The following is a 25,435-nucleotide window of genomic DNA, read 5'->3' on the forward strand; positions in this document are numbered from 1 at the left end:
ACTTTCCCAAATGTAATTACTTTTGTAAATTTGTCTTTGAAGCCATGTAAATGTTTTACACATTTATAAAGTTAAACCATAAAGAATTAAAAAAGATCCAATCTCTGAAAAAATGAAAACAAAAGAAACAAGTATATTTATATCCAAGAGGAGAAAGCCAATACATAAAGAATCAAGATTTTCAGTGTCAGATGAAAATAATCCAAATATAAAGTCATCAAAGATATTAAGTAAAACTCATATAATCCTAACTCTGAATGACTCATGAAGTATATTTGCTTAAAAAATGTTCCCAGCTTTGCCCTAGAAGGGTTAGAAATAATGACAAACTTAGTAATGATGAATACTCATTTTCCACTAAAAGATCAGGCTCCTTTGAGAAAAAACACATTTCTTGTCTGAAGCAGGAACTAGACAAGATGTCATTCTAGAAAAACATGGACACTAGCAAAGACTGCTGGGGTCTTGTCAATCTTGCCTAAAGAACCTAGGAGCGAATGTGAAGAGGCCCCCCTGGCCAAAGTTGGGCCACTTTGAGCACTGATAAGAATAATAACTACAAAGAATTGAAACAAATTAAAAAAAACCCAGAAAACAGAAAAACCACAAAAAATAACCAACCAGGTCTTTGGTCCACCTTGGAGGATACCAGGGAACCAATTCATTACTTTAAAATCAGTAAATAAAGAGAAAGAATAAAGCATTTACTTCACCTTTTCTGTGTTAACTATACTTCAGTGTTCAGTGTAGTCCTGTAGCTCAGTTTCTTTTTTTTTTTTTAGAACAATGGAAGAAAAATGATAGAATTAGAATATCACCATTTTGCAACTCGTAATTAAAGATTGGTCCTAGGGGTGCCTGGGTGACTCAGTCAGTTAAGCATTGACTCTTGGTTCCAGCTCAGGTAATGATCTCATGGTTTCAGGGGTTCAAACCCCACACAGGTCTCTGTGCTGACAGTGTGGAACCTGCTTGGGATTCTCTGTCTCCCTCTCTCTCTCTGCCCCTCCCCAAATTGTTGCTGTCTCTCTCTCAAAATAAATAAACTTAAAAAAAAGAAAAAGACTGGATCTAGGCATTGATCATCAGTGACTGCTAGTGTCAGAAAAAGAGACAACTGGACATCACATATCTGCTCTAGAAACACAGAACACTGAATATGAAGAAGTCTTACTGAAAAATTGAACCCCAAATCTTATCAAGTCTTTAGGACAGGAGTTGGCAAACTATGGCCTGTGGTCCAAATCTGGCCCACTGACTGTTTTTGTAAATTACATTTTACTGGAACACATTCATATAGTTTTGTTTTTGTTTTTGTTTGCTTGTTTGTTTCTGGTTTTCAGAAAAAGAAAAGTGCATTTATTAAGTACTTCTTATAGCCCAGACATTTAAAAATATATAGAGAGAAAATATATATTGAAAATCTATGTAATATATAATCTATATATAATATATAAAATATATATTTATGTATAATATATATGTATATTTTATATACATAATAGTGTATATATTTTTTTCATTTAAAGGTTTTAGTCCCTATTTTATGGCTGAGCAAGCTATGTCTCAGAGTGATTCAGTAACTTGCTCAGAGAAGGACCTCTCCCAATGGGAAGATCTGGAAAGTTTTAATAAAGGAAGTATCAACTCAGCTAGTTCTTAAAGGTTTGGTGGAATTTTATTTTTTCAAATTTATGATTTTTAGTTATAAAAGTAGTACATGTTCTCTGTGGAGATTTAATTGTGGAGATTTAAAAAGTATAAAAAAGCCCAAAGATGCAAGTTGAAAAAACAAGCCCTTAAATCCACCATCTCACTAGAAAAACATTGTTAACATTTTGGTATATAACCTTATAATTTCTTTTCTACTAATTGTCATGTCTAAATGAACAGTTGGGACTACACTGTTTAGTCACCTGCACTTCTATAATGTTATTATTTCATTTAAACTTCGCAATAACTCTCCAAAGTAAGAAGTATTATCAATCAATTTTATAAGAATGACTTGAGAGGCAGAAAGTTGAGCTTGTCCAACTCATGACAGAGCCAAAATGCACATCTAGAATGTCTTTCTCAGAGCCTATGGCTTCCTCCCAGCTGCCTTGTAGACCATGAGCTGCACCATGGAGATGGCAGGGCATGGAAAGGAAAGAATCACTGGGAGAGATTGGTTCTAAGATTGGATTTGGTGACTGCTTCTATCTAGGGCATAAAGGAAAGAGAGAAATTTCCCAAGCACTCTAATTTTTCCAGCCTGGGTATCTGGGAGAAAGGAGGCTGATCCCACAAAGGGTACTGATTTCACAATCTGTTTAATAATAAATGTAATCTCTATTAGGCAAAAAGTATTTCTTCAATTCAGACTCACCTCTTAAGGCTCTACTAACCATGTGATCCAGTGAAGTTTTATCAAATTTGCAATCATTCTGCACTAAGAAGACCTGGCCATGGTTGAAAATCTTATGAGAGCCAATGTGGAGGCTGGAGCACCTTGTTCGTGCAAGCCTAGGCCTACACACACTGTGCATTTCCACCATGGCTATGCTGTACTCAATGGGACATCCTGACCAGGCACCAGGCTAAAGTACAAACAAAATGGTCTCCTCCTCAAGTGGACTTTATTTCTGCCCTAGCAGAAATGGATGGGAACAACAAGTTTTTGTTAAAAGAAAGGAAGAAATCAAAACATTAAATGTACTTCTTCCCTGGGCAGTATGTGTCAGCCTTATATCACCTATAGAACAGTGATATTGTTTGTTAGAACAGCACAGAGAGTTTCAGGGAAGTCCAGAAATGCCATTTTGAATTTGGTTCCTAGATTTCCAACACTGAAAGAAGGGGAAGAAACATGGATGTGTAGGAGTCAGGAATGTCTCTTCTGATTCCAGCCTCTAGACCCAACCATACCCTGCCCCACAGACAAGGAAATGTAGCCCTGCAGACAACAGTGGGAGAGGGGTTTTGATACTGTTGGGGAGGAAAAAGTTTTCCTCTACCCTTCAAAGTTCTGTTAGCTGGACCAAGAAGACATGAGGCACCTGGGTGATTTGGTTAAGCATGCAACTCTTGATTTCAGCTCAGGTCATGATCTCATGGCTCATGTGTTTGAGCCCTATATTGGGCTCTGCACTGATAGTGTGGAGCCTGCTTGGGATTCTCTGCTCTTCTCCTGCTCACACTTGCTGTCTCTCAAAATAAATAAATAAACATAAAAAAATGGACATGAGAGACAGATTAACAAAAGACAATCAAATTTAGCTCTGTATGTATGGGGAAATATAGACATGAGATTCCAAAGACTGTCAGGCAAAATTAGCCGTATATGCCATCCTGAACTAAAAAGAAGGGGGTAGAGGTCTGGGACTACAAAGGTAAGCAATGCAATTCACAAGAAGAGTAAATGTTTGGAAAACCAAATATTTGCTGGGCCACTCAGAAACAAAGGGACATAGAGAGAACTTTTAAAGAACAGGCCTTGCTAGGTTCCTTCTTGTCTACCATACCTAGTTCATATCATGATATAGTTCTCTGTGGTGACAGCTCTCCTTCTGGAGCAGGTCTTCTCTCTAAATTCCTCTAGGCAGAGTTGTGAGGGGGAGGTCAAAGTTTCTTTCTGAGACTTTTGGGCCTTTATTATTTTCTGCTCAGCATAATTTACATGCCAAAGTGAACCATATTGGAGCAGCCTGCCCTTGGTCTCTTTCTACAAAACAAAGAAGGAGGAGTGGACACATGTATGCTATGACCCTTGGGATCCTTGAACCCTTTGAGGGTCTATCTGACAAATTTACCTTTGACCAAGGAAAGAATGATTCACTGGTCAAACGGTTCCGGTTCAATTACTGACTAGATACACAGCATCCAATTCCACCATCCACAGCCCCCAAGCCCAAGATAATTTGTTTTGTTCCTTTCTCCTCTCAGATTTTCTAAACCTTATCATTTTTAAGAAATTCACCCTCAGGGAGCTAATTTTTACATAACTGTCTGTTCTCTGTGTTTCTTCAGGAAAACTGGTTCTCCATTTCTGGATGATCTGCATCCGTAGAAAACATTAGCTTTGCCCTCTTCGACTCTGAAAACTTGGCCGCAAAGTCAAATTCCCTTCAGGTCTCTCTAGTGCGAAACTTCCTGTAATCCTTTTCCCTAACACATACCACAGATCACGTACACAGATGTTTTGGAGAGAAGACCAGGCCCTTACAAACATCCTACAGAGAGCCTTCTTCGGAACTTCTTCACACCTGTTTCCTCCTCTAAATTGCCTCAGCTTCTGGTTCCCCTTTGCTCTCTCCTAAATACCTTATCACATTGTAGGCAACCTCTTGTGTCCTCTATTATGTACTGGGATAGATAAAACACCCAAATAAACATTTGAATAGCAGGGTGATTATGAATGAATACCTTTCTATCTTTTCCTTTTTCATCCTGTTTTTCTCATTTCCTCATTTCATGGGCTTCCAGTTGAGGTCTATACTTGGTCTCTGAGACTTTGCAATTTTCCCTTTACCTGTACAAGTGTATATCACATCTTCGTCAAAAAGTTCTTCATGGCACGCACACCAGTGAAAGTTCATTTTTCCTTTCTCATTCAATAGTAAATATTTATTGACTACCTACTATGTTCCAGGCACTGTTCTGACAAAACAGATAAAGTCTCATTCCAATGGAGCATCAGCAGGAGGCCAAGAATAAGTAAATAAATAAACCAATAAATAATATACTCAGAAGAAAAAAGAAGCAGAGTCATGGGAAAGAGTGATGGGAGGTGGGCTTGGCTTGGCCTGTTACCAAACCTTAGCAAAAATAGTTACTTGTCTTCATATTTATCAAATGTCTAAGTCTATTACTCCTTTGGCAACAGATGTGGATGCACTGAATTTTTTTAATTTTTAAAAAATGTTTATTTATTTTTGAGAGAGCATGGCAGGGAAGGGGCAGAGAGGGAGACAGAATCCGAAGCAGGCTCCAGGCTCCAAGCTGTCAGCACAGAGCCCAATGGGGGGACTCGAACTCACAAACTGCAAGATCATGACCTGAGCTGAAGTTGGATGCTTAGCTGACTGAGCCACCCAGACATCCCCAGGTGTGGATGTATTGAGATTACTGATCAACAACACCTGCTTTTGCCAACCAACCCTCAAATGGGAGGAGTAATAATGTTCACCTCATGAAGATTAAACAAGATATGTAGTCCTTGTAAAGTATTTAATGCAGTGTCTGATACAAAAAGCATACTAAATACAGGGTGGCCAGAAAAAATGGGAAGGAGGGGGGAGCTGCCATTGGCAAAGTCCATCTCTTTTGCTCTACTTTTAGCTCACTCTTCACACTATTTGTGCTTTCTTCAGGCATCTCGTAGCTTTATGAGCAATTGACCCTTGCACTGAGAAGATGCTCCAGATAAAGATCTTAGCTGAAAGTGATATGATCAACAAATGGCACAGTTTGGAAAGAATGCAGGCTGAACTTGACAGTAGCTGGTATGTCTCACTTTTGTCCCTGGGGCTTCTCTTTACCCACAGAAATTCATTTGGTCACCTGACACACAGGCAAACCTGGAATTGAGGGAGGTAATAGTCCACAGGGCGACCTTGATCAATGGGCATGAGGGCCAATACATAAACACACTTTGCTTCTGTACTTAGGGCAGAAGGGGCTGCAGTGCATTCTATGGCTTCTCAGAGCCTTTCCAGGATGGAAACTTAGCAGTGACCAGCTGAAGGGACACATCTTTCCATCTTTCCCTGTTTTTAATCTCCTGGTCCCAACCTAAGTCTTGCTCATTGGAATCACTTCCCAAAATAATTACCTTCATAAGGCCTTTATATCAGGAAAAACTCAGACTAAGATGGTCTCACTATTTATATGCTGGTCTTTCCTTTTAGATTCTATCTCCCAATATTTATATATAAATTATATATATTCATATTCATATATATATATATATGAAACTATCTAGTCTCTTTGCTTCTTCATAGCTCCTACAAGTTTTTTTAATTTGAGTATAGTTGACACACATGCTACATTAGTTTCAAGTGTAAAACATAGTGATTTTATAACTCTATACTGCACGCTATGTTCACAAGTGTAGCTACCATCTGCCACCCTACAAAACTATTATAGTACCATTGACTACGTTCCCTCTGTTGTGCCTTTTATACGTATGATTTATTCATTCTGTGACTGGAAGCCTGTGTCTCCCACTCCCCTTCACCCATTTTGCCCAGCCCCCCACCCCTCTCCCCTCTGGCAGCCATCAGTTTGTTGTCTGTATTTATGGGTCTGTTTCTGCTTTTTGTTGGTTTATTCATTTGTTTTGCTTTTTAGATTCCACATATAAGTGAAATAATACAGTATTTGTCTTTCTCTGATTTATTTCACTTAGCATACCCTCTAGTCCATATTGTCCCAAATGGCAAAATCTCATCCTTTTTAAAAAAAAAAAAATTAATGTTTATTTTATTTTTGAGAGAGAGAGAGACAGAGTGTGAGTCGGAGAAGGGCAGAGAGAGAGGGAGACTCTGAAGCAGGTTCCAGGCTCCAAGTTATCAGCACAGAGCCTGATGTGGGGCTCGAACTCATGAACTGTGAGATCATGACCTGAGCCGAAGTCATTCACTTAACTGACTGAGCCACCCAGGTAGCACAAGATCTCATTCTTTTTTATGGCTGTGTATTATTCCACCGTGTGTGTGTGTGTGTGTGTGTGTGTGTGTGTGTGTGTGTCTCACATCTTCTTTATACATTCATTTATTGATGAACACAGGTTTCTTCCATATCTTGGCTATTTTAAAGAAGGCTGCAATAAACATAAGGGTGCATGTATCTTTTTGAATTAGTGTTTTTTTGGGGGGGGAGGGTAAATACCTAATGAAATTATTGGATCATATGGTAATTCTATATTTAATTTTTTGAGGGTCTTCCATACTGGTTGTACCAATTTATATTCCCACCAATGGAACATGAGGATTCCTTTTTCTCCACATCCTTGCCAACATATGTTATTTCCTCTCTGATTTTAACCATTCTGACAGGTGTGAGCTGATATCTTATTGTGGTTTTGATTTGCATTTCCCTGATGATTAGTGATGTTGAGCATCTTTTCACATGTCTGTTGGCCATTTGTATGTCTTCTTTGGAAAAATGTTTATTCAGGTCCTCTGCCCATTTTTAAATTGGATTATTTGTTTTTTTGGTGTTGAGTTATATAAGTTCTTTATATTATTTGGATATTAACCTCTTTTGGATATATCATTTTCAAATATCTTCTCTCATTCATTAGGCTGCCTTTTCATTTTGTTGATGGTTTCCTTTGGTGTACAAAAGCTTTTTATTTTGGTGTAGTCCAAATAGTTTATTGCTTTTGTTTCTCTACCTGAGTAAACATATCCAGAAAATGTTGCTACAGCTGCTGTCCAAAAGATGACTGCCTATGTTTCCTTCTAGGAGTTTTATGGTTTCAGGTCTCACATTTAGATGTCACATTTAGGTATTTTGTATGTGGTGTAAAAAAATAGTCTAGTATCATTCTTTTGCATGTAGCTATTCAGTTTTACCAACACCATTTATTGAAGAGACTATCTTTCCCCATTGCATATTCTTGCCTCCTTTGTCATAGTCTAATTGACCATATAAATGTTGGTTTATTTCTGGTCTCTCTGTTTTCTTCCATTGATCTATGTTCCAGTATCATATTGTTTTGATTACTACAGCTTTGTAGTATAGTTTGAAGTCTGAAATTGTGATAACTTCAGTTTTGTTCTTCTTTCTCAACATTGCCTTGGCTATTCAGGTTGTTTTGTGATTCCACACAAATTTTAGTTTTATTTGTTCTGGTTCTGTGAAAAATGCTGCAGGTATTAATCAGTAGATTAATTTGGGTAGTATGGACATTTTAACTCAAGGTAGGAAGTTTCAGTCATCAGATTACCACACAGTTTCTCTGCCAAGGACCTTTTAGACTGCTCTTTCAGTATATGTTTGGCTCCAGCTTGGCCAAGCTGATGATAACTGTTTCTGTATATGTAAACAAAATCCAGGGATCACATCACTTATTACCAAATTTCTCTTTGATTAACAAAGTCTACATTTCCACCTCTATAGCTGGTAGAGACAAGGTCTTACATTTTTTCAAGTTGGAATACTGTCATTTGGAGGGTTACAATGAACTGTTATTTTGAAGGTTGTATTTTAGGGTGCAGACTGTTCTTTAATTCCAGAAGCAACATTTTGATGAATCTTTTGGTAATGCTAATGTGTCTACCACTTCTGACTCCCATTAAATTCATGTATGTATGTATGTATGTATGTGTGTGTGTGTGTGTATATATATATATATATATATATATATATATATGCAAATGCTTCAGAGTGAGATGTTAAATATTCTGTTTTGGAATAAAAATTGAATATAGCTAGCTGAATTATTGACCTACAGCATTATTTTTGCCCCCTTAAATGTAGATTTAAGCTGTTTTATTATTTTTTTATTATTATTTTTTCAACGTTTATTTTATTTTTTGGGGGACAGAGAGAGACCGAGCATGAACGGGGGAGGGGCAGAGAGAGAGGGAGACACAGAATCGGAAACAGGCTCCAGGCTCCGAGCCATCAGCCCAGAGCCTGACGCGGGGCTAGAACTCACGGACCGCTAGATCGTGACCTGGCTGAAGTCGGACGCTTAACCGACTGTGCCACCCAGGCGCCCCATATTTAAGCTGTTTTATAATGAAATGTTTTTATTTGCCCTTGGGAAGAAGCAGAGAGACAACAGGCTGGATAAGCAACAGGATGGCAAGGAGTGACCAGCAGAAGAGGAACATTGTCCTGACCCAGAGACTATAGAATTTCCTGGCTGGAAGGAGATGATTTGGGGAACAGTTTCTTTAGGGGTACCCAAATATTACTTGAGGAGGAAAAAAACCCAATAAAATACTGAACTCCTAGAGCCAAAGCATAAGAGACTCTTAAAAACTGAGAACAAACTGAGGGTTGATGGGGGGTGGGAGGGAGGGGTGATGGGTATAGAGGAGGGCACCTTTTGGGATGAGCACTGGGTGTCATATGGAAACCAATTTGACAATAAATTTCATATATTGAAAAAAAATAAAATAAAATACTGAACTCCTTGATGGCAGTAGAATAGAGACTTAGACTATGTTATTTAGGCATTTATAACTTCTGAAGGTCAGAGAAGGTGGGAACATTTTGATTATACATGATTCTTGCACATCTCTCTCCTCAACCCCTTTCTTACTTTCTTTTTAAAAAGGTTTAAGTTAGGGGCGCCTGGGTGGCTCAGTTGGTTAAGTGGCCGACTTCAGCCCAGGTCATGATCTCATGGCCCGTGAGTTTGAGCCCCGCGTCGGGCTCTGTGCTGACAGCTCGGAGCCTGGAGCCTGTTTCAGATTCTGTGTCTCCCTCTCTCTGACCCTCCCCTGTTCATGCTCTGTCTCTCTCTGTCTCAAAAATAAATAAACGTTAAAAAAAATTAAAAAAAAAAAAGAGACTGTCTTTAAAAAAAAAAATAAAAAAATAAAAAGGTTTAAGTTATTTAAACTAAACAAAAACAAAAACACTTTATCCATCTCTTCCATCCCTCAACCCCTACTTCTGGCAGCCATCAATCTATTCTTTATATCTATGGGCTTAGTGTGTATAAATAGGTATATATTTCACATATTATTATTCAATTATTAATACATTATTTATATATAAATTATAAACATGTATTTATATTCACACATGTAAGAGATTTACAGTATTTGTCTTTTGTTTTCTGACTTATTTCATTTAGCATAATACCCTTGAGATCCACCCATTCATATAGTTATTGTATTTGTGACTAAATACCTGTGACTGATTTTGAACCACGATGGCCAGGGTCTTTGTTTGCAACAGAGACCCTTCAGCCCACTAACCCTAAAATCTTTACTATCTATCCTCTTAAAGAAGCAGTTTGCTGTCCTTGCTCTAGTTCTAATAGTTTAGAGGAAATATAGGGGACAGAGGAACATGTTTAAGTGACACCATAGAGAGTAATCAGCAAAATTCAAAATGTGAAATAATCTATGAAATAAAACAAATTAATTTCTTTAACAAGTAAATGCTAGTAAAATAATTAAAAAATTGTTGTTAATGTTTATTTATTCTTGAGAGAGAGGGAGAGAGACAGGGACAGAGACAGAGAGACAGAGTCAGAGTGTGAGAAGGGGAGGAGCAGAAAGAGAGGGAGACACAGAATCTGAAGCAGGCTCCAGGCTCTGAGCTGTCAGCACAGAGCCTGACATGGGGCTCAAACCCACAAACTGGGGAAACATGACCTGAGCCGAAGTCAGACCCTTAACCGACTGAGCCACCAGGTGCCCCAAGAATTAAAAAAAAAATTTTTTTTAACATTTGTTTATTTTTGAGACGGAGAGAGAGAGAGAGAGAGAGAGAGAGAGAGAGAGAGAGAGCATGAACAGGGGAGGGTCAGTGAAAGAGGGAGACACAGAATCTGAAGCAGGTTCCAGGCTCTGAACTGTCAGCACACAGCCCGACGCAGGGCTCGAACCCACAGACCGTGAGATCATGACCTGAGCCGAAGTCGGACGCTTAACCAACTGAGCCTCCCAGGCGCCCCACCCCAAGAATTTTTTAAGAAGAGTGGGAGAGAGTACCTGTAGAAAACACATCAACTTAATGTAAAGTGTAGGCCTTTAAGAAAAATCCTGATTCAAAAGTCAACTTAAAAATATGAATGAACAATCAGAGACGTCTAAGTATTGACTGAATATTTGATAGTGTCAGAGAATTACTATTAATTGTTCAGTTGTAACAACAATATTGCTTTTATGTTATTCTTTTTAGGGCTCGAACTCACAAACCACAAGATCATGACCTGAGCTCAAGTCAGATGCTTAACCGACTGAGCCACCCCAGCTTTTATGTTATTCTTTTAAAGAGTCCTTGCTGTCATGGAGTGAGGAGGGTAAGGAAAGTGGGTATATAGAAAGTAACAACGGCCAATGAAATGACAGTTAATTTCTGGTACACAAAGCACAGTTAATAAAGGGCATTTATTTAATATGTTACAGTTACTTATGTTACATTATAGTTACTCATAAAGTATGGGTAAATGGGAGTTCATTAAGTTAGTCTCCTACTTTTGTATGTTTTTGATATTTGTCTTAATATAAACTTTTATGATTGCAAGAATTTTAGGGAAATTATAAAAAATTATTGAGCAACATTAAGAAGGACAATAAGAAGACCTAAAAGGAGACATAGACCATGTTTATAGTTGAAAGACTCAATATTGCAAAAATGTCAATTCTTCCTAAATTGAGTCACAGTAGAGCTCACTTCAGTGAGTTCTGCAGCACCCTCACATTTGTCAGTATCTCCATGGGGATTTCCAGTCCCAGGCAGCGATTCCCTGCCAACCAGTCTTATCCTCCTGACTGTGAAGAGCTCTGTCTCAGGCAACCCAGAGAACTTCACCATCCAGTTGGCTGCAATCACACTCTTTCCTGTGAGGTCTGAAACCCAGCCTTGGGTTCACATTTGTTTGTTTCTTAGATACTTTCCTTTAGCCCTAGACTCCTTTGAGTTCTTTTATGTGACCTTTTAGTAGCTAATTCCCTATAAATAGTTAATAATTTAATAGCCCTGTTCAAATTGCTGTGTGGTTTGTGTCTTCTGAGTGGATCTGGCCAATATACTAGTAGAATTGAAGTTGTACATATATATAACATGTGGGACCCAGAAATCATGTGTGTGAGTGTGCGTGTGTGCATATGACAAAGAGAGACAGATAGAGACAGAGACAGGGAGGAACTTCCACATGTATAATAACGTAGATACACAAGAATATCCACAGCAGTGTTGTTCAGCATAATCTAAAACTGAAAACAAATCCAGTCTTGGTCAATAGGAGACAGACTGGCTGCAGTATATGAGAGAAAGAGGAGTCAAGGATATCTCCAAGATTTCTAATCTGAATAGGTGGAAGATGAGAATTGCCATTCTCTGAGATAGGAAAGTCTGAAAAAGGAGCAGTTTTCACATTTGGAGATAATCTTAGAAGCCAGTTTTATATACATTAAATTTGAGATGCCTTTTAGGCATTCAAATGAAGGTGTTAAGTAGGCAGTTAGATATGCAAAGTCTGGATGACCAGCCTGGGTTACCATTGAAATTATATGTTTAGAGGTCCTCAACATAGAGTTCTCAAAGTCCTTAAAGTCAAGCAATTGACTTAAAGTGCTGACTTAAAAGTCAGGTAATGTCACCAAATGAGTGAGCATGGATAGGAAAGAGAAGAGGGTCAAGGTCTGAGCTTTGGGACAGTCTTCTTGGATGGCTGCCATTGTCTCCTCACTCCCCCTGCTTTGGTTGTCTTTCTCACCCTCCATTCTCACCCTCAAAAGGTCATGATCTGTTAGCATCCAGACTGACCTTCCAAAAGCATGATTCAAGTTATATGACTCTATTGCCTGAGCCTCTTCAGTTGGCTTCCTGTTGCTTATAGACTAAAGTCCAAACTCCTCACCAAGAGGATCTGGCTCCTCCCCAGGCCTCCACCTTACTTGACTCTTTCTCTGCTCTCTACAGACCATTCCTTCTGCTATGTAGTGTTATTTATTCCTCAAATACATGGATCTCTCTCAGGGCATTTGTGCTAGCTGTTCCTTCAGCCTGGGTGGGGAACCTCATCTTCATAGGGCTAGCTCTGTCTCTTAATTCAAATTTCAGCTCAAAATGCTGCTTCTCCATAGAATCCCTTCCTGAACACACTCTCTAAAGTAATTGTCCACTAGTCACTTGAACAGGTCACTCAATAGCACTTATTCATGGCACTGATATCTGACATTATCTTACTTATTTGCATATTGTCTGTCTCCCTTACTAGAATCTCAGCTCCCCCATGACAGTGACATGGTCTTGTTTATTATTATGTATTCCCAATACCTTGAACAGCAATGCTACCTGGTAGGCAGTCAGTAAATATTTGTTGAATAAATAAATGCATGACTTCCAGGATTCTGTATCCTTCTTAGCATGCTTTTTTAGCTTCCAAATTCTGGGAGAGAACCTGGGCGGCCATTTTTCTTTGGGCTTTATCTTTCTTCATGTCCTTTTGCTTTTTCACCAGCTCCCCCATGGTCACAAAAGCCCAACAATGTTGTCAAAAATATTAGAAAGAATACTTTATTCCAAAGCCTGTGAATCAGAGGATTGTGTAAAGAAGTTACTCTAATCTAAATGTCTCCACACAGTGGCATGCAGCTGGTAACTCCAAAGGGTGACTGACACGCCTCCGGAGCAGCCACGCCCTCGGAGGGCTGTGGAGGGGCCAGGCCAGGTCTGAAGCTGGTCCAGTGCAGTCATGGGGGTAGCTCTGGAGCAGTTCTTCATTTTTGTAGGGCTGCTGGCGTGTCTGGTGTACCTGGTGAAGTGTGTGAGATTCTCCAAATGTATTTTTTTGCACTTCTGGAAAGTTTTGCCAAGGTCTTTCTTGAAGTCAATGGGACAATGGGCAGGTAAAAACAGCTTTCCATCTCTTGTTTCTTGTTGTTCCTGCTTATTATTATCTACGTCTCAAAACATAAACTGCATCTTTTGCTTTTGAGAGCAAAGATATACTGCCTTTGGGTGACTTTTATTTGGGTGTCTGGAAAGCAGGAGTGAAATTGGAATTCCTTAAAAAACCAAATGTGGGGCATGAGGAGAATTAGCTGGAAGAATGCCACTCAATTCTTGCCTCTGTGCTTGCCCTCTCAACCTTACTAGTTGGTTGGCTCCTTTTTTAGAGTTTCTGGTGATATAAATAACAAATTTGACAGAAATTTCTGCATCCTTTTCTACAGATTTTTGAAGGCCTGGGGTACTGCCACTTTGTGGAAGGGTGTTTCAAAATCGGAAATACAAATAATTTTAATTCACTTTATTTAAAAAAAATTCTCTGAACCTTTTCATGAAGTGAAGGTATTACAAAATCAAAGTAACAAAGATCCCTATAGGGACACATTTTTGAGATGGTTAGATATGGAATCTGGGTCTGGTTTGTGTCCCAAATAGATTAATCACTGCCTACTAATGGGATTTGCCTCCTGGAACTACCACGCAGACTTTCAGCCCCATGACTGGGCTTAAGGTGAAAAGCAGGAGGCGTGGTTTCAGCATCTCCTTGAATGAAGTGCTAAGGTTACATGAAGAAATCCAAGAAATCTAGTGACTTAAAAAAAAAAAAAAGAATTTAAGCAGCTTTAAAAGTACCATGTTAGGCTAAATAGGAGAGATTACAAACAACCTTATAGGGCTGCCAGATAAAATATAGGATACTGAGTTAAATTTGAATTTCAGATAAACAAGGAATAATTTTTTAGTATATGACATCACAAATATTATGTGGGACATACGTATACTAAAAAATTACTTTTTGTTTACCTGAAATTTAAATTTAGCTGGGCATGCTGTATCTTTATTTGCTAAAGCTGACAACCATACAACCTAAGCAACACAGATAAAAAAATTACCATATGAAAATTGTTTGGAATGAAAAATGGGTTTTTAACTGTTGCATGTTATATTTGAAATGTGTGTGTGTGTGTTGGTGAACACTCCTTCGCTCTTGGGGCAGTATGCTATCTCCAGAGAACTTGCTAAATAGCTTGAACTTGAGTGTTCTGGATCCAAATGTCCTACTTCACACAGATCCCAATGCCCACGCACTTGGCAGGTGGATGGGGGTAGGGTGGTGCTTAGAGCTCTGCACAATGGCTGCCCGTCAATGCAGGGCCAAGCCCTTCTGAGAATACACACTCCAAAAAAAGTTCACATGGGGTCAGAGACCAGAGTAGTTGTTGGTTCACATTTAAAAAAACCATAATCTTGGGGTGCCTGGATGGCTCAGTCAGTTATGCGTCCCTCAGGTCATGATCTTATGATTTCGTGAGTTCGAGGCCCACATCGGGCTCTGCTCACTGACCCTGTCAGTGACCCTCTGCTCACTGACCCTCTCTCTCTCTCTGCCTCTCTGCCACTTGCACTCTCTCTGTCTCTCTCAAAATAAATAAACTTAAAAAACTCATAATCTTAATCTGTCCTTTGAGTCAATATTGAATAGAGTTATCACTAGCAAGAGTAAAATGTCCTTGGGCGTAGGCAGATATCTGGGAGAGAAGACAGAACAAGAGCAGGGGAATGAGAAGAAAATCCAATGACTAAAGACCAAAAATTTCAACTCTTCAGAACTCTGTGACTAATTAGAAAATTATGTCACTGGTGTATCTTTATAGGCTTGTGGCCTCAAATTCAGATAGGCAGGTTTCACACCCTGTTGTCATCATTTTTAGCAACGTGACCTTGACTGAGTTACTTTCTCTCAGCTTTCTCCTCTATCAACTAAGGAAAATAATGGCCCCTGCATTATGAGTTTATTTTGAATATTAAATGAGATGATGGATCTAAAACACTTACAACAGTGCATGGCAGAAAGTAAGCCCTCACTAGAGACCAGCCACTTATTGATGTTATTATCTTAACTATAGTACAGACCTTGTATTGGGTGATTTTGAAGATTCCCAAAACGGTGAGGAAGGGCAAGCAGAAGTTCACCCTGAGCATAGCACCTGTACCAAGAGGAGCAGGTAATATGCATGGCTTCACCTTAAAGTACCCAAGTGAGCAGATTAAACCATTAGCAGTTATGAAAAGGAGCATGCACTGCCAGTGTGTTTCTGGAAGCTTGTACAGCTTGGCTAGTCCTTACTTTTCAATAAACTAAATGTATCTTTTCTTCATACTTTTAGAAAGCATACTCTTCAATTGTTGTGCAAAGGTGAATTGCAGATATGCATATACTGAACAGTTTGAAATCGTGACATGCACTCGACTGAGGTTTACCCTAGAGCTTAGTCATGAAATAAGTGTGTAATGTTGTACATAAAAGGACTAGAAGGTCCATCTGATTGTTATATGTTGATAAAAGGAATACAGAGTCTTCAGGTCTCTTTATGTCATCGCATCCTCTTTTTGCATTTCTGTGTTTTCCTCTTTGTTCAGTTCCTTATCTCCCATGGGCTTTGAGTACTGTTCTCCTGTGGGGGGTGGAATGGGAAGAGGGAAGAACTCCACGTTTAGGAAGAACCTTGAAATGTCTTACAGTGATAGTTGGGTGTGTGGGTAGAGAGATAATAGGGCACACTGTTTGGGGTCTGAGCGAAATGTTCCCTGGCTGAGGTTCTTTGTTTCGTTTTGGAGGGTGTCTTCCACAGCCTCACCAACCCCTCCAAGAAAAAAAAAGCTTCGGGGCACCTGGGTGGCGCAGTCGGTTAAGCGTCCGACTTCAGCCAGGTCACGATCTTGCGGTCCGTGAGTTCGAGCCCCGCGTCAGGCTCTGGGCTGATGGCTCGGAGCCTGGAGCCTGTTTCCAATTCTGTGTCTCCCTCTCTCTCTGCCCCTCCCCCATTCATGCTCTGTCTCTCTCTGTCCCAAAAATAAATAAACGTTGAAAAAAAATTAAAAAAAAAAGAAAAAAAAAGCTTCATTTTGAACGTTTAGTGAGGGGAGTTGGGGCTGGAAGCTCCAGAGTTGAGTGGAGCAGTGCTGTAGAGTGAAAGGGCGCTGCTTTGAAATACTGTGCCTTAGGCAGTAAGCCTGCAAAAAAAAGTAGCCAGTGAGAGAGAGCATTTTAAAGATTAATTCTGTCCTTTAAAACCATTTCTTCTTTTTGCAGTGATCACTGGAGCGGGAGATGGGATTGGGAAAGCTTATTCATTTGAGGTAAGTTGTGTTCCTGGAGAATTTCCCCTTCCCTTGAGTTGAACATATGATCACGTGACCCCCTCAACCCAAACTCTAGTTTTCTGCTTACAAAAGCAATAGACATTCATTTATGAAGGAAAATATTTTTGATAAAAAAGAAAATTTAAAAATCATAATCTCACCCTCTGGATACCTTTTTTAAAAACACTATGATACTCAGTGGTGCCAGTATCACCCCTTAGGAGCTGTTTTAGGAATTCGTGGGGGCATTGTTGTTTTCTAGTGTAACTGTACCATAAGAATTTATATACCCAAATACAATTAAAACTATGAACTACTTTCCTATTATCCTTATGTTGTAGCTGGGGCATATATTGATTTTTAAAAAATTATTTGTGTAGGAAGGACATATTATCTATAACTTTCATTTCCAGAAGATTAATGGGCATTATAAAATATTATACAAAGAGAGGATCTGTTAGGGCTGAGAGTCACTGGAATATGATTAGTGTCTCTGAGTATTTCCTTTCAGGCTTCTTGTTTATCTGTAGATAGATATAGGGGTAGTTATACTTTTAAAAAATGTACTTACAGCATATGTTGTCATTGTTGTTATGATTAGTATTCTTACAAATTCCACATTTTTATTAATGAAATATTGTTTTCTGGAATTCCTATTATTTCATTTCTTCATCATGACTATTACACCAACCCCTAGAACAATGTAAAATACAACGGAAGAAACAGAAAGAATCCTGGAAATTATGAGGATGAAAAAAACCCAATAACATCTTAAAAATATAACAAAAAGCACTCAGTTACAAAAACCACATTCAACAACAGTGCAGTACGCATGTGTCTTCCGGTCCCCAAAGGCCTGTGTCCTGATAGACGCCTAACCATCTTGTGTGAAATGGACAGCACAACGTGTATCGGAGGCACTTGATAGAAACTTTTAAAATGTCAACAAACCTAAATCTTGCCAGTTGAAAAAGCTTCTAGCACTCTTTCAGGTCTGTCCCCTATCCTCCAATGATCATCTCTTTGGTACTGACATTCTGCTTCAACTCTGTTTTTTTGAGCTAAAGGGTTCTTTGCTCTTATCCTAATTTGTACATAGCAACTTTCTGATGTCCGGTAGTGCCCAGCACTCAGTAGGTGGGTGGTCATATTTGAGTATGGAGTTTGGGGAGACCGATCAGCCACCACTTTCCAAAGCCTTGTGTCTTCCTTACCCAAAAATCAGAAGGAAAGCTTTTCTAGCTATTTGCATTAAAACTATATCACCTGTTATGTAACTACTGCCTACCTTCGACCAGGTTTCTGGAAAGGGCCTAATCCCTCATCCAAAAGATCCATGGCCTTACCTCTCAGTTTTCTGGATTGCTTTGAAATTCAGGTGCTTTCTTCATGATTTTCCAGATTCTTTCCTCAAATTCATGCTGACCTAATGGTCTCCTTGATGTCTTAAGATTCAGATAACTTTCTTTCGACTTAGAGGAGACCATGTCCTCCTTAGCCATTTGTTTCTTTACTGTTTCCAAAAACAATGGCCTGGAGGTCGGGAGCTGTGGGTTCCTGTCTTCAATGTGGCACTAACCGTCTGGAGATTTTGGACAAGTTACCCATCCTTTCTGGGCTTTTGTGTCTTTACTAGCACAAAAGATACCTCTGAAGTTCTAAATTGTTTCTGTTCCATACTAATTCTTGCTTTTCTCTTTCTTGTAGAATCTTTTTCTTTGTTTCCTTTTGTTCTTTTCCTAAGTCTGTGTTAAACAATTTTCTGGGATCCCTACTTCTCCTTCATTCAGGCTTTTTGCCTTCCAGAGAGCCTGTTCATGTCTTCCTGCTAAAATTCTCCAAGGAAAGCAGTTCAGAGTCTGAGATGCTGCAGACTGACCACAAGGGTTAAGAGCCCAAGACATTTGTGTGTTCAAATGCTACTCCATATGCTTACTGCAGAATTTCCACATTAATAAACTGGAGGTGGTGGTAATTCCACTGGGGCTTTTGGAAAGGTTTAATGGGATAAGGTGAACAAAATGCTTTGCCTAGAGTAAGCTCTCTAATGTTAGCCATTATATTATTAGATGTTTAAACTGTTACTCCTTTCCCATGTATTACTTTTTTTCTTTTTTTGAAAAGAAAACTGTATTGTACTTACCCATAGCTTTACTCTTTCCATTGTCCTTTCATTCCCCTTGGTGTTCCAAGATTCTTTCTTTAGTCATTTCCTTTCTGTTTAGAGAACTACGTTTAGCTATTCTTTTAGGGTAGGTCTCTTTGTTTTCCTTTATCAGAGAATGTCTTGATTTCCTCTTCATTCCTGAAGGATAATTTTGCTGGGTATAGGATTTAGGATTGATAGTCCTTTGCTTTCAGCACTCGAAAAATATTGTGCCACTTCCTTCTTGCCTATCTGGTTTCTGGTGAATGAATGTAATTTGAATTGTTTTTTCCCCATAAGTAAGGTTTTCTAACTCACTGTTCTCAAGATTTTTTCCCTTGTCTTTAGTTTTCAGAAGTTTAGTTATGATGTTTCTTGGAGTGGATTTCTTTGCATTTATTTTGCTTGAGGTTCATTAAGACTCTTGAATTCACTCACTATTTCTTTGAATATTTTTTTTCTGCCCAGGTTTCTTCTCTTTTTCTGGGACTTCAATCACATGGATGTTAGATTCTTACAGTCCAATGGGTTTCTGAGATGCTGTTCATTTTTCTTCATTGTACTTTTTTCTCTGTTGCTTAGAGTGGGTAATTTCTATTATTTTATCTTTAAGTTCATGATTCTTTCCTTGGTTCCTTCCATTCAGCTACTGAGCCCATCTATCAAGTTCTTAATTTCATTTATTTTATTTTTCAGCCTTAAAATTTCCATTTGGCTTTTCTTTATATCCTCTATATCTTTATGAAAACTTTCTCTTTTCTCATTTGTTTTAAAAGTATTTGTAATTGCTCATCAAAGCATTCTTATGATAACTGCTTTAAAATCCTAGTCAGAATTCTAATGTCTGTGTCATCATGATGTGAGTATCTGTTGATTGTTTTTATTTCATCAAGTTGAGATCTTCCTGGTTCTTGGTATGATGACTGACTTTTGAATTGTGGACATTTTTGGTATTTTGTTATGAGACTCTGCATCTTGTTTAAATCTGTCTGGGGTCTATACCAACACTGCTTCAGCAGGGGGAGGAGAGGTGCCAACATGTTCCTACCAGGTAAGGTAGAAGCCCCACAGGCTTTGCACTTGGCCTCCATTAGAGGGTGCTGCCTCCTTGTTACTGCTGGGTGGGGGTGGGGGTGCTGGCTCCCCACTAGGCCACTCTGGGTGGGAGAGGCAAGAATGCCTCCTTCCTGCTCCCCAAGAGGTTGACAATGGTAATTGGAGGAGATGGCCTCAATATCACTGGGGTGGTAATGAAAGCCCTGGCCGTCTGCTAGGCTTCCTCTCTTACTATTCCGGGAAGGGAGAGGAGAGAAGGGATGGAGGGCCTTGGCACTGCCAGGTGGAAGTAGAGTTCAGGTCTGCTGACATGGGAAGGGGTGGCTGGGATGAATGTCCTGTCTCCCTACTCAGCCTTCTCTGATGCCAGCCTGGTAGGGGGTGGGGACACTTGTTCCAGCAGTCTCACCAGGGTGGAAGTCTCAGCTCCTGACTCAGCCTTTGGGGGTGGGACCACAGATTTTTTTTTTTTTTTTTGAGCTGTTTGCCTTGAGTAAAGCTGTTCTTTTTAAAGTTTTCTGCCTTACTAAGGCAGGTCCTTTTCTGGTCCTTTGGTTAGAGAGAGCAGTCTTTTGTTGGGACTTTTTTAGGTCTGCACCTGTGGTGTTTCTGAATTGCCAATTTTTCCACCAATAAGTTTGGAATATGTGAGGCAAAAAGAAAACCCAGGAACTCACCACTGTTTTATTTCTTGGGTCTTGAGGCCCCTAGCTGATCTTCTCCCTATCTTTTGGAATCTTTTTATGTTTATTTTATATATTATGTCCAGGTTGCATAATTTAATTGCATATCATGGTAGGAGTGGGGAAAAGTACTTCTCCATTTTCCTGGAAGCCTATTCTATATTACATTTTAACCTAATCTGTATTTATATTTAGTGTGGCAAGAGAGGCTTTGCCTCCTGCTAAAGGAATCTTGAGCATTACTGGAACAAGATGGAAAACAATTGTGGTGAGGGATGGGCAGGGGGAGGAAGCAGGAGAGGGGTCCACTCTTCCACCCTTCTGAGGCCACTGCTTCACCCTGTCTTCACACCATTTTTGCTCCTTAAGCACCTGAATTTCTTTTATTCATTGCCATACAGAGGAAGCCTTGTTTTCTCTGTGTTCCCACCACCTGTTAGAGATTAGCAGCAACAAGTACCTTCCCTGAGGCAGGCCCTAACATAAAGAAGGAAAGGGGCACATTTTTCTCTGCAGCAGCCCTTCTTCTTTAGCACGGTGCCACAGTGCATTCTGGGAAAGGGAGGACTTCTGTGGCTTACCTCCCTGAAGAGAAAGAGGCAAAACCCACATATGGAGCCTGTCAGCCTGGACATTCTGGAAATAAAATTGAGCCCTGCTCGAGTGGACAAAGGGAACAATGCTGTCCCAGACAAATATGTGTTTTCTGCCCTCTCCCTCCCTCTCCTGGCCCACACCACTTCACATAGAACCTTTAAAATGTCTGTGGCTCTTGAGAGAAATGGCACAATTCTGGAGAGGCTGGAAGCCCACCAGGAAGCAAGCATTCTTTGTGCTAAAAATGCAAATTGTTTTCCATTTAATGGACAATCTTCTCTTCAGGAGGCTGATGAAATGAATTGTGAGACAAAGGTGCTTAATTCTTTGGCCACCATTCTGATGGATTCCAAGGCTCAAAATGAGGGTTGGAGGTGGGGGGGGGGGAGGGGTTTGTTTTCCACAGGAAGAGAGAAAACTCTGGGATATCACTGACAAAGCCGGTCTTTCTTTCTTTCTTTCTTTCTTTCTTTCTTTCTTTCTTTCTCTTTCTTTCTCTCTTTCTTTCTTTCTTTTTCTTCCTTTCAGAGCACTTTCAAATCTCCCTCCCCTCTCTTTCTCTCTTTTTTCTCCCAATTTTTTATTCAAATTCCAGTCAGTTAACATACAGTGTAATATTGGTTTCAGGAGTAGAACCCAGTGGCTCATCACTTACATATAACACCCAGTGCTCATTGCAACAAGTGCCCTCCTTAATTCCCATCACCCATTTGGCCCATCCCCCACCCACCTCCCTCCATCATCCTCAGTTTGTTCTCTATATTTAAGAGTCTCTTATGGTTTACTTTCCTCTCTCTTTCCTTCCCCTCTTCCCATATGATCACCTGTTTTGTTTCCTAAATTCCATATATGAGTGAAGTCATATGATATTTGTCTTTCTCTGACTGACCTATTTCACTTAGCATAATACATTCTAGTTCCATCTACGTTGTTGCAAATGGTAAGAGTTCATTGTGTATATATATATATATATATATATATACACATACACATCTTCTTTATCCATTCATCAGACAATGGAGATTTGGGATCTTTCTATAGTTTGGCTTTTGTTGATAGTGCTGCTATAAACATTGGGGTGCATGTATCCCCTTGAATATGTATTTTGTATCCTTTGGGTAAATAGTAGTAGTGCAATTGCTGGATCATAAGGTAGTTCTATTTTTAACTTTTTTGAGAAACTTGCATACTGTTTTCCAGAGTGGCTGCACCAGTTTGTATTCTCACCAACAGGGTAAGAGGCTTCCCCTTTCTCTACTTCCTTGTCACATCTATTGTTTTCTAGCAGAGTCAGTCTTGAAATGGGACAGTCCTTGGTTTTTATTTTTCAATCTTTTTATTTTCCATTTATTTAAAAAATTTTAAAGACTTATTTTTTAAGGACAGTTTAAGGCTGACCACAAAATTGAGTGGAAGGCACAGAGAGTTCCAATATATCTCCTAACCCTAAACATGTGCAGCCACCACACTGTTGACATACACTCCACCAGAGTGGGACATTGTTACAATGGATGAACCCACCCTGATGACTTCATTACCACCCAGAGCCCTTAGTTTACCATAGGGGTCACCTTCTTAACTTGTTTTTTCTGTGGTGGTTGTTTCTTATTTTTTGAGGAAAGCGTGAGACATGCACAGCTGAAGATGTTTTGTTTCAGAGAACCTCATTTCCACTTTCCCCTCCTTTGCTCAGTCTGGCCAGAATGGAGCTTTATCTAGAGTCAGCCAAAATTGACATCAATGTCTTTGAGAGATTTTCTGTGTCTTTTCCTTTTAAATAATAGCTGTGTTCCAGACAAACCATGAGTAAATATACTTTTTTTGTACATCATGTTTAAATGTATAAAGAAATCGACTATTTAAAGTGAACACTAGATGCAGAGGATCACCCTTCATTATCTTTTTTTACATGTCTGGATCTTGATTGATTATCTTTTTATAAAGTGACTCCTCATTGTACAGATTCCAGGCCAGGGGTAGGACTTGTGATGATACTTTATGGCTGAAGATCACAGGTTAAAGTGAATGTAAATTTACTTTAAAGTACTTTAGCATAGGGGTGCCTGGGTGGCCCAGTTAAACATCTGACTCTCTTGGTTTTGCCTCAAGTCATGATGTCACAGTTCATAGGTTTGAGCCCTGTGTTGGGCTCTGCACTGATAGTGTGGAGCCTTGGGATTCTCTCACTCTCTCTCTCTCTCTCTCTTACTGTCCTTTCCTCCCCTACCCCACTCATTCTCTCTCTCTCTCTCAAAACTAATAAATAAACATTTAAAAAATAAAATACTTTAGAATTGATAATATGATAGGCATGTGGGTCAGTTTTTTATTTTAAACAGCTTCTTAAGATTTAATTCACACACCATAAAACCCACCTGTTTTAAGTGTACAATTGAATGATTTTTAGTGAATTAACCAAGTTGTTCACCATCATCACCATCCAGTTGTAGAACATTTCCATCACCCTAGTAAGATTCTAATAAGATCCCTCCTGCCTTGTTACACTTAATCTCCTATTTCCATCCCAGCTCTGGGCTGCTACTGATCTTTTTGAACATTTTGTACAAATGCTACCACACAATATGACTGGCTTCTTTCACTTAGCGTTATGTTTTTGAGATTTATCAGTGTTGTTATGTGTTGGTGGTGTTTTCATTTTTACTGCATGATAATATTCTATTGTATGGATATACCACCATTTGTTTACTCACCAGTTGATGAATGCTTGGATTCCCATTGTTTGGTTATATTGATCTTTCTTAATTTACAGTGGGATTCCATCCCTACAAACCCATTGTAAGTTGAAAATACAATAAGTAGTAAATGCATTTAATAACCCTAACCTGCTAAACATCATAGCTTAGCCTGGGCTAACTTAAACGAGCTCAGAACATTTACGTTAGCCTGTGGTTGGGCAAAATAATCTAAAGCAAAGCGTATTTTATGATAAAGTATTGACCATCTTATGTAATTTATGGAGTGCTGGACTGAAAGTGAAAAACAGAATGGTTGTGTGCACACAGAGTGGTTGTTAGTGTAGGGGTCATTCACCCTCATGATCTCTGGCTGACTGGGAGCTGCCTCTGCCCAGCATCATGGGAGAGGATTGGATGGCATATCACTCACCTGGGAAAGGATCAAAATTCAAAATTCAAAGTATAGTTTCTACTGAATGTGTATTGCTCTTGCACCATTATAAAGTTGTTAAATCCTAAGTTGAACAGTCAGGGACAGTCTGTATAATAATGCTGCTGTGAGTATTCATATGCAAGTTTTTGTGTGAATACAGGTTTCCCTTTTTCTTGGGTAGATTACCTAGGAGTGGAATTGCTGGGTCATATGGTAAATTTATGTTTAAGTTAGGTGAGTTTTAGTCCATATTTCTGCAGTGGTTGGTTATCACTTAAAACTGAAGGTGGTGTGTGTTGGGTTACTTTCTGCCCCTCCAGACCTACCCTCTGCATTTTCTCACACTGTTCTGTGCCCCAGGAGGCTGACCAGCACCAACGGGCTCAGTTGGCCTCTGGTTTCAGGTGGGTTTGGCCAGTGGGAGACACTGGCAACAGATAAGACAGGGAGAGGAGAGTCAGGTGGAGTTCTTTTCCAGCTGTCTCCCTGTGGGTCTAGAGGGCTATGTCCCTCTGCTGCAGGTGTAGCTCTGTCAGGTGATCTGTTCCACACAGCTGTCTTCTCCCATTCTGGTGACTCTTCATTCCCTAACTCTTTGGGGCACACAGGGGAAAGAGGCTCTGCTGTTATTAGCCCCAGAGTATTGTGGTTTCTCTATGCCATACCTATACTTTGTAAAACATTCTTTAATTAAACTCTCTTCAAGTTATCCAATTTGACAGTGCTGTTTCTGGCCAGGACTGTGGCTAAATCCAGTCTTTAGTTAATTTTTAAAGATGCTAAATCAGAGTTCATCTACATCTATGCTTAAGTTAACAGGACTTTCATTAGATGGTTTTCCCCTTAGCCTAACAGATGTTACAAAGAGCTTCCTGAAGAAATACAGTTGAAGATAGGTGAATTGGCTAGAAATATTGTACAGGCACTTCCACTTTTGTAGGAACAGAGATGTTGTATCCGTGAGTGAGGCAGAGTAGGCCCTAGGCCTTGAACTGATTTGGTCCCTTGTCATACCACTTAGTGGAGGATTCCTGACTCCACTAGAAGG

General features: G+C 39.5%; 1 protein-coding gene across 2 annotated transcripts in view; it reads left to right on the forward strand.

The window, feature by feature from the left end:
- The first annotated feature begins 13,358 nt into the window (after positions 1 to 13,358).
- The window catches only part of HSD17B3 (hydroxysteroid 17-beta dehydrogenase 3), a 47,678-nt gene continuing 35,601 nt past the window's right edge, over positions 13,359 to 25,435 (forward strand). For both annotated transcript variants that reach the window (XR_005783070.1, XM_040450226.1), the window contains exons 1-2: positions 13,359 to 13,529; positions 16,727 to 16,773. Coding sequence is in view for 1 of the 2 variants with exons in the window: in XM_040450226.1 (XP_040306160.1) it covers positions 13,376 to 13,529; positions 16,727 to 16,773 (201 nt within the window). In the remaining variant the exon portion in view is untranslated. The remainder of the gene's footprint in view (positions 13,530 to 16,726; positions 16,774 to 25,435) is intronic.

The sequence above is a fragment of the Herpailurus yagouaroundi genome, unplaced genomic scaffold (genome assembly GCF_014898765.1).
Source record: "Herpailurus yagouaroundi ecotype Mexico unplaced genomic scaffold, PumYag 201, whole genome shotgun sequence".
In the NCBI taxonomy this organism is placed as follows: Eukaryota; Metazoa; Chordata; class Mammalia; order Carnivora; family Felidae; genus Herpailurus; species Herpailurus yagouaroundi.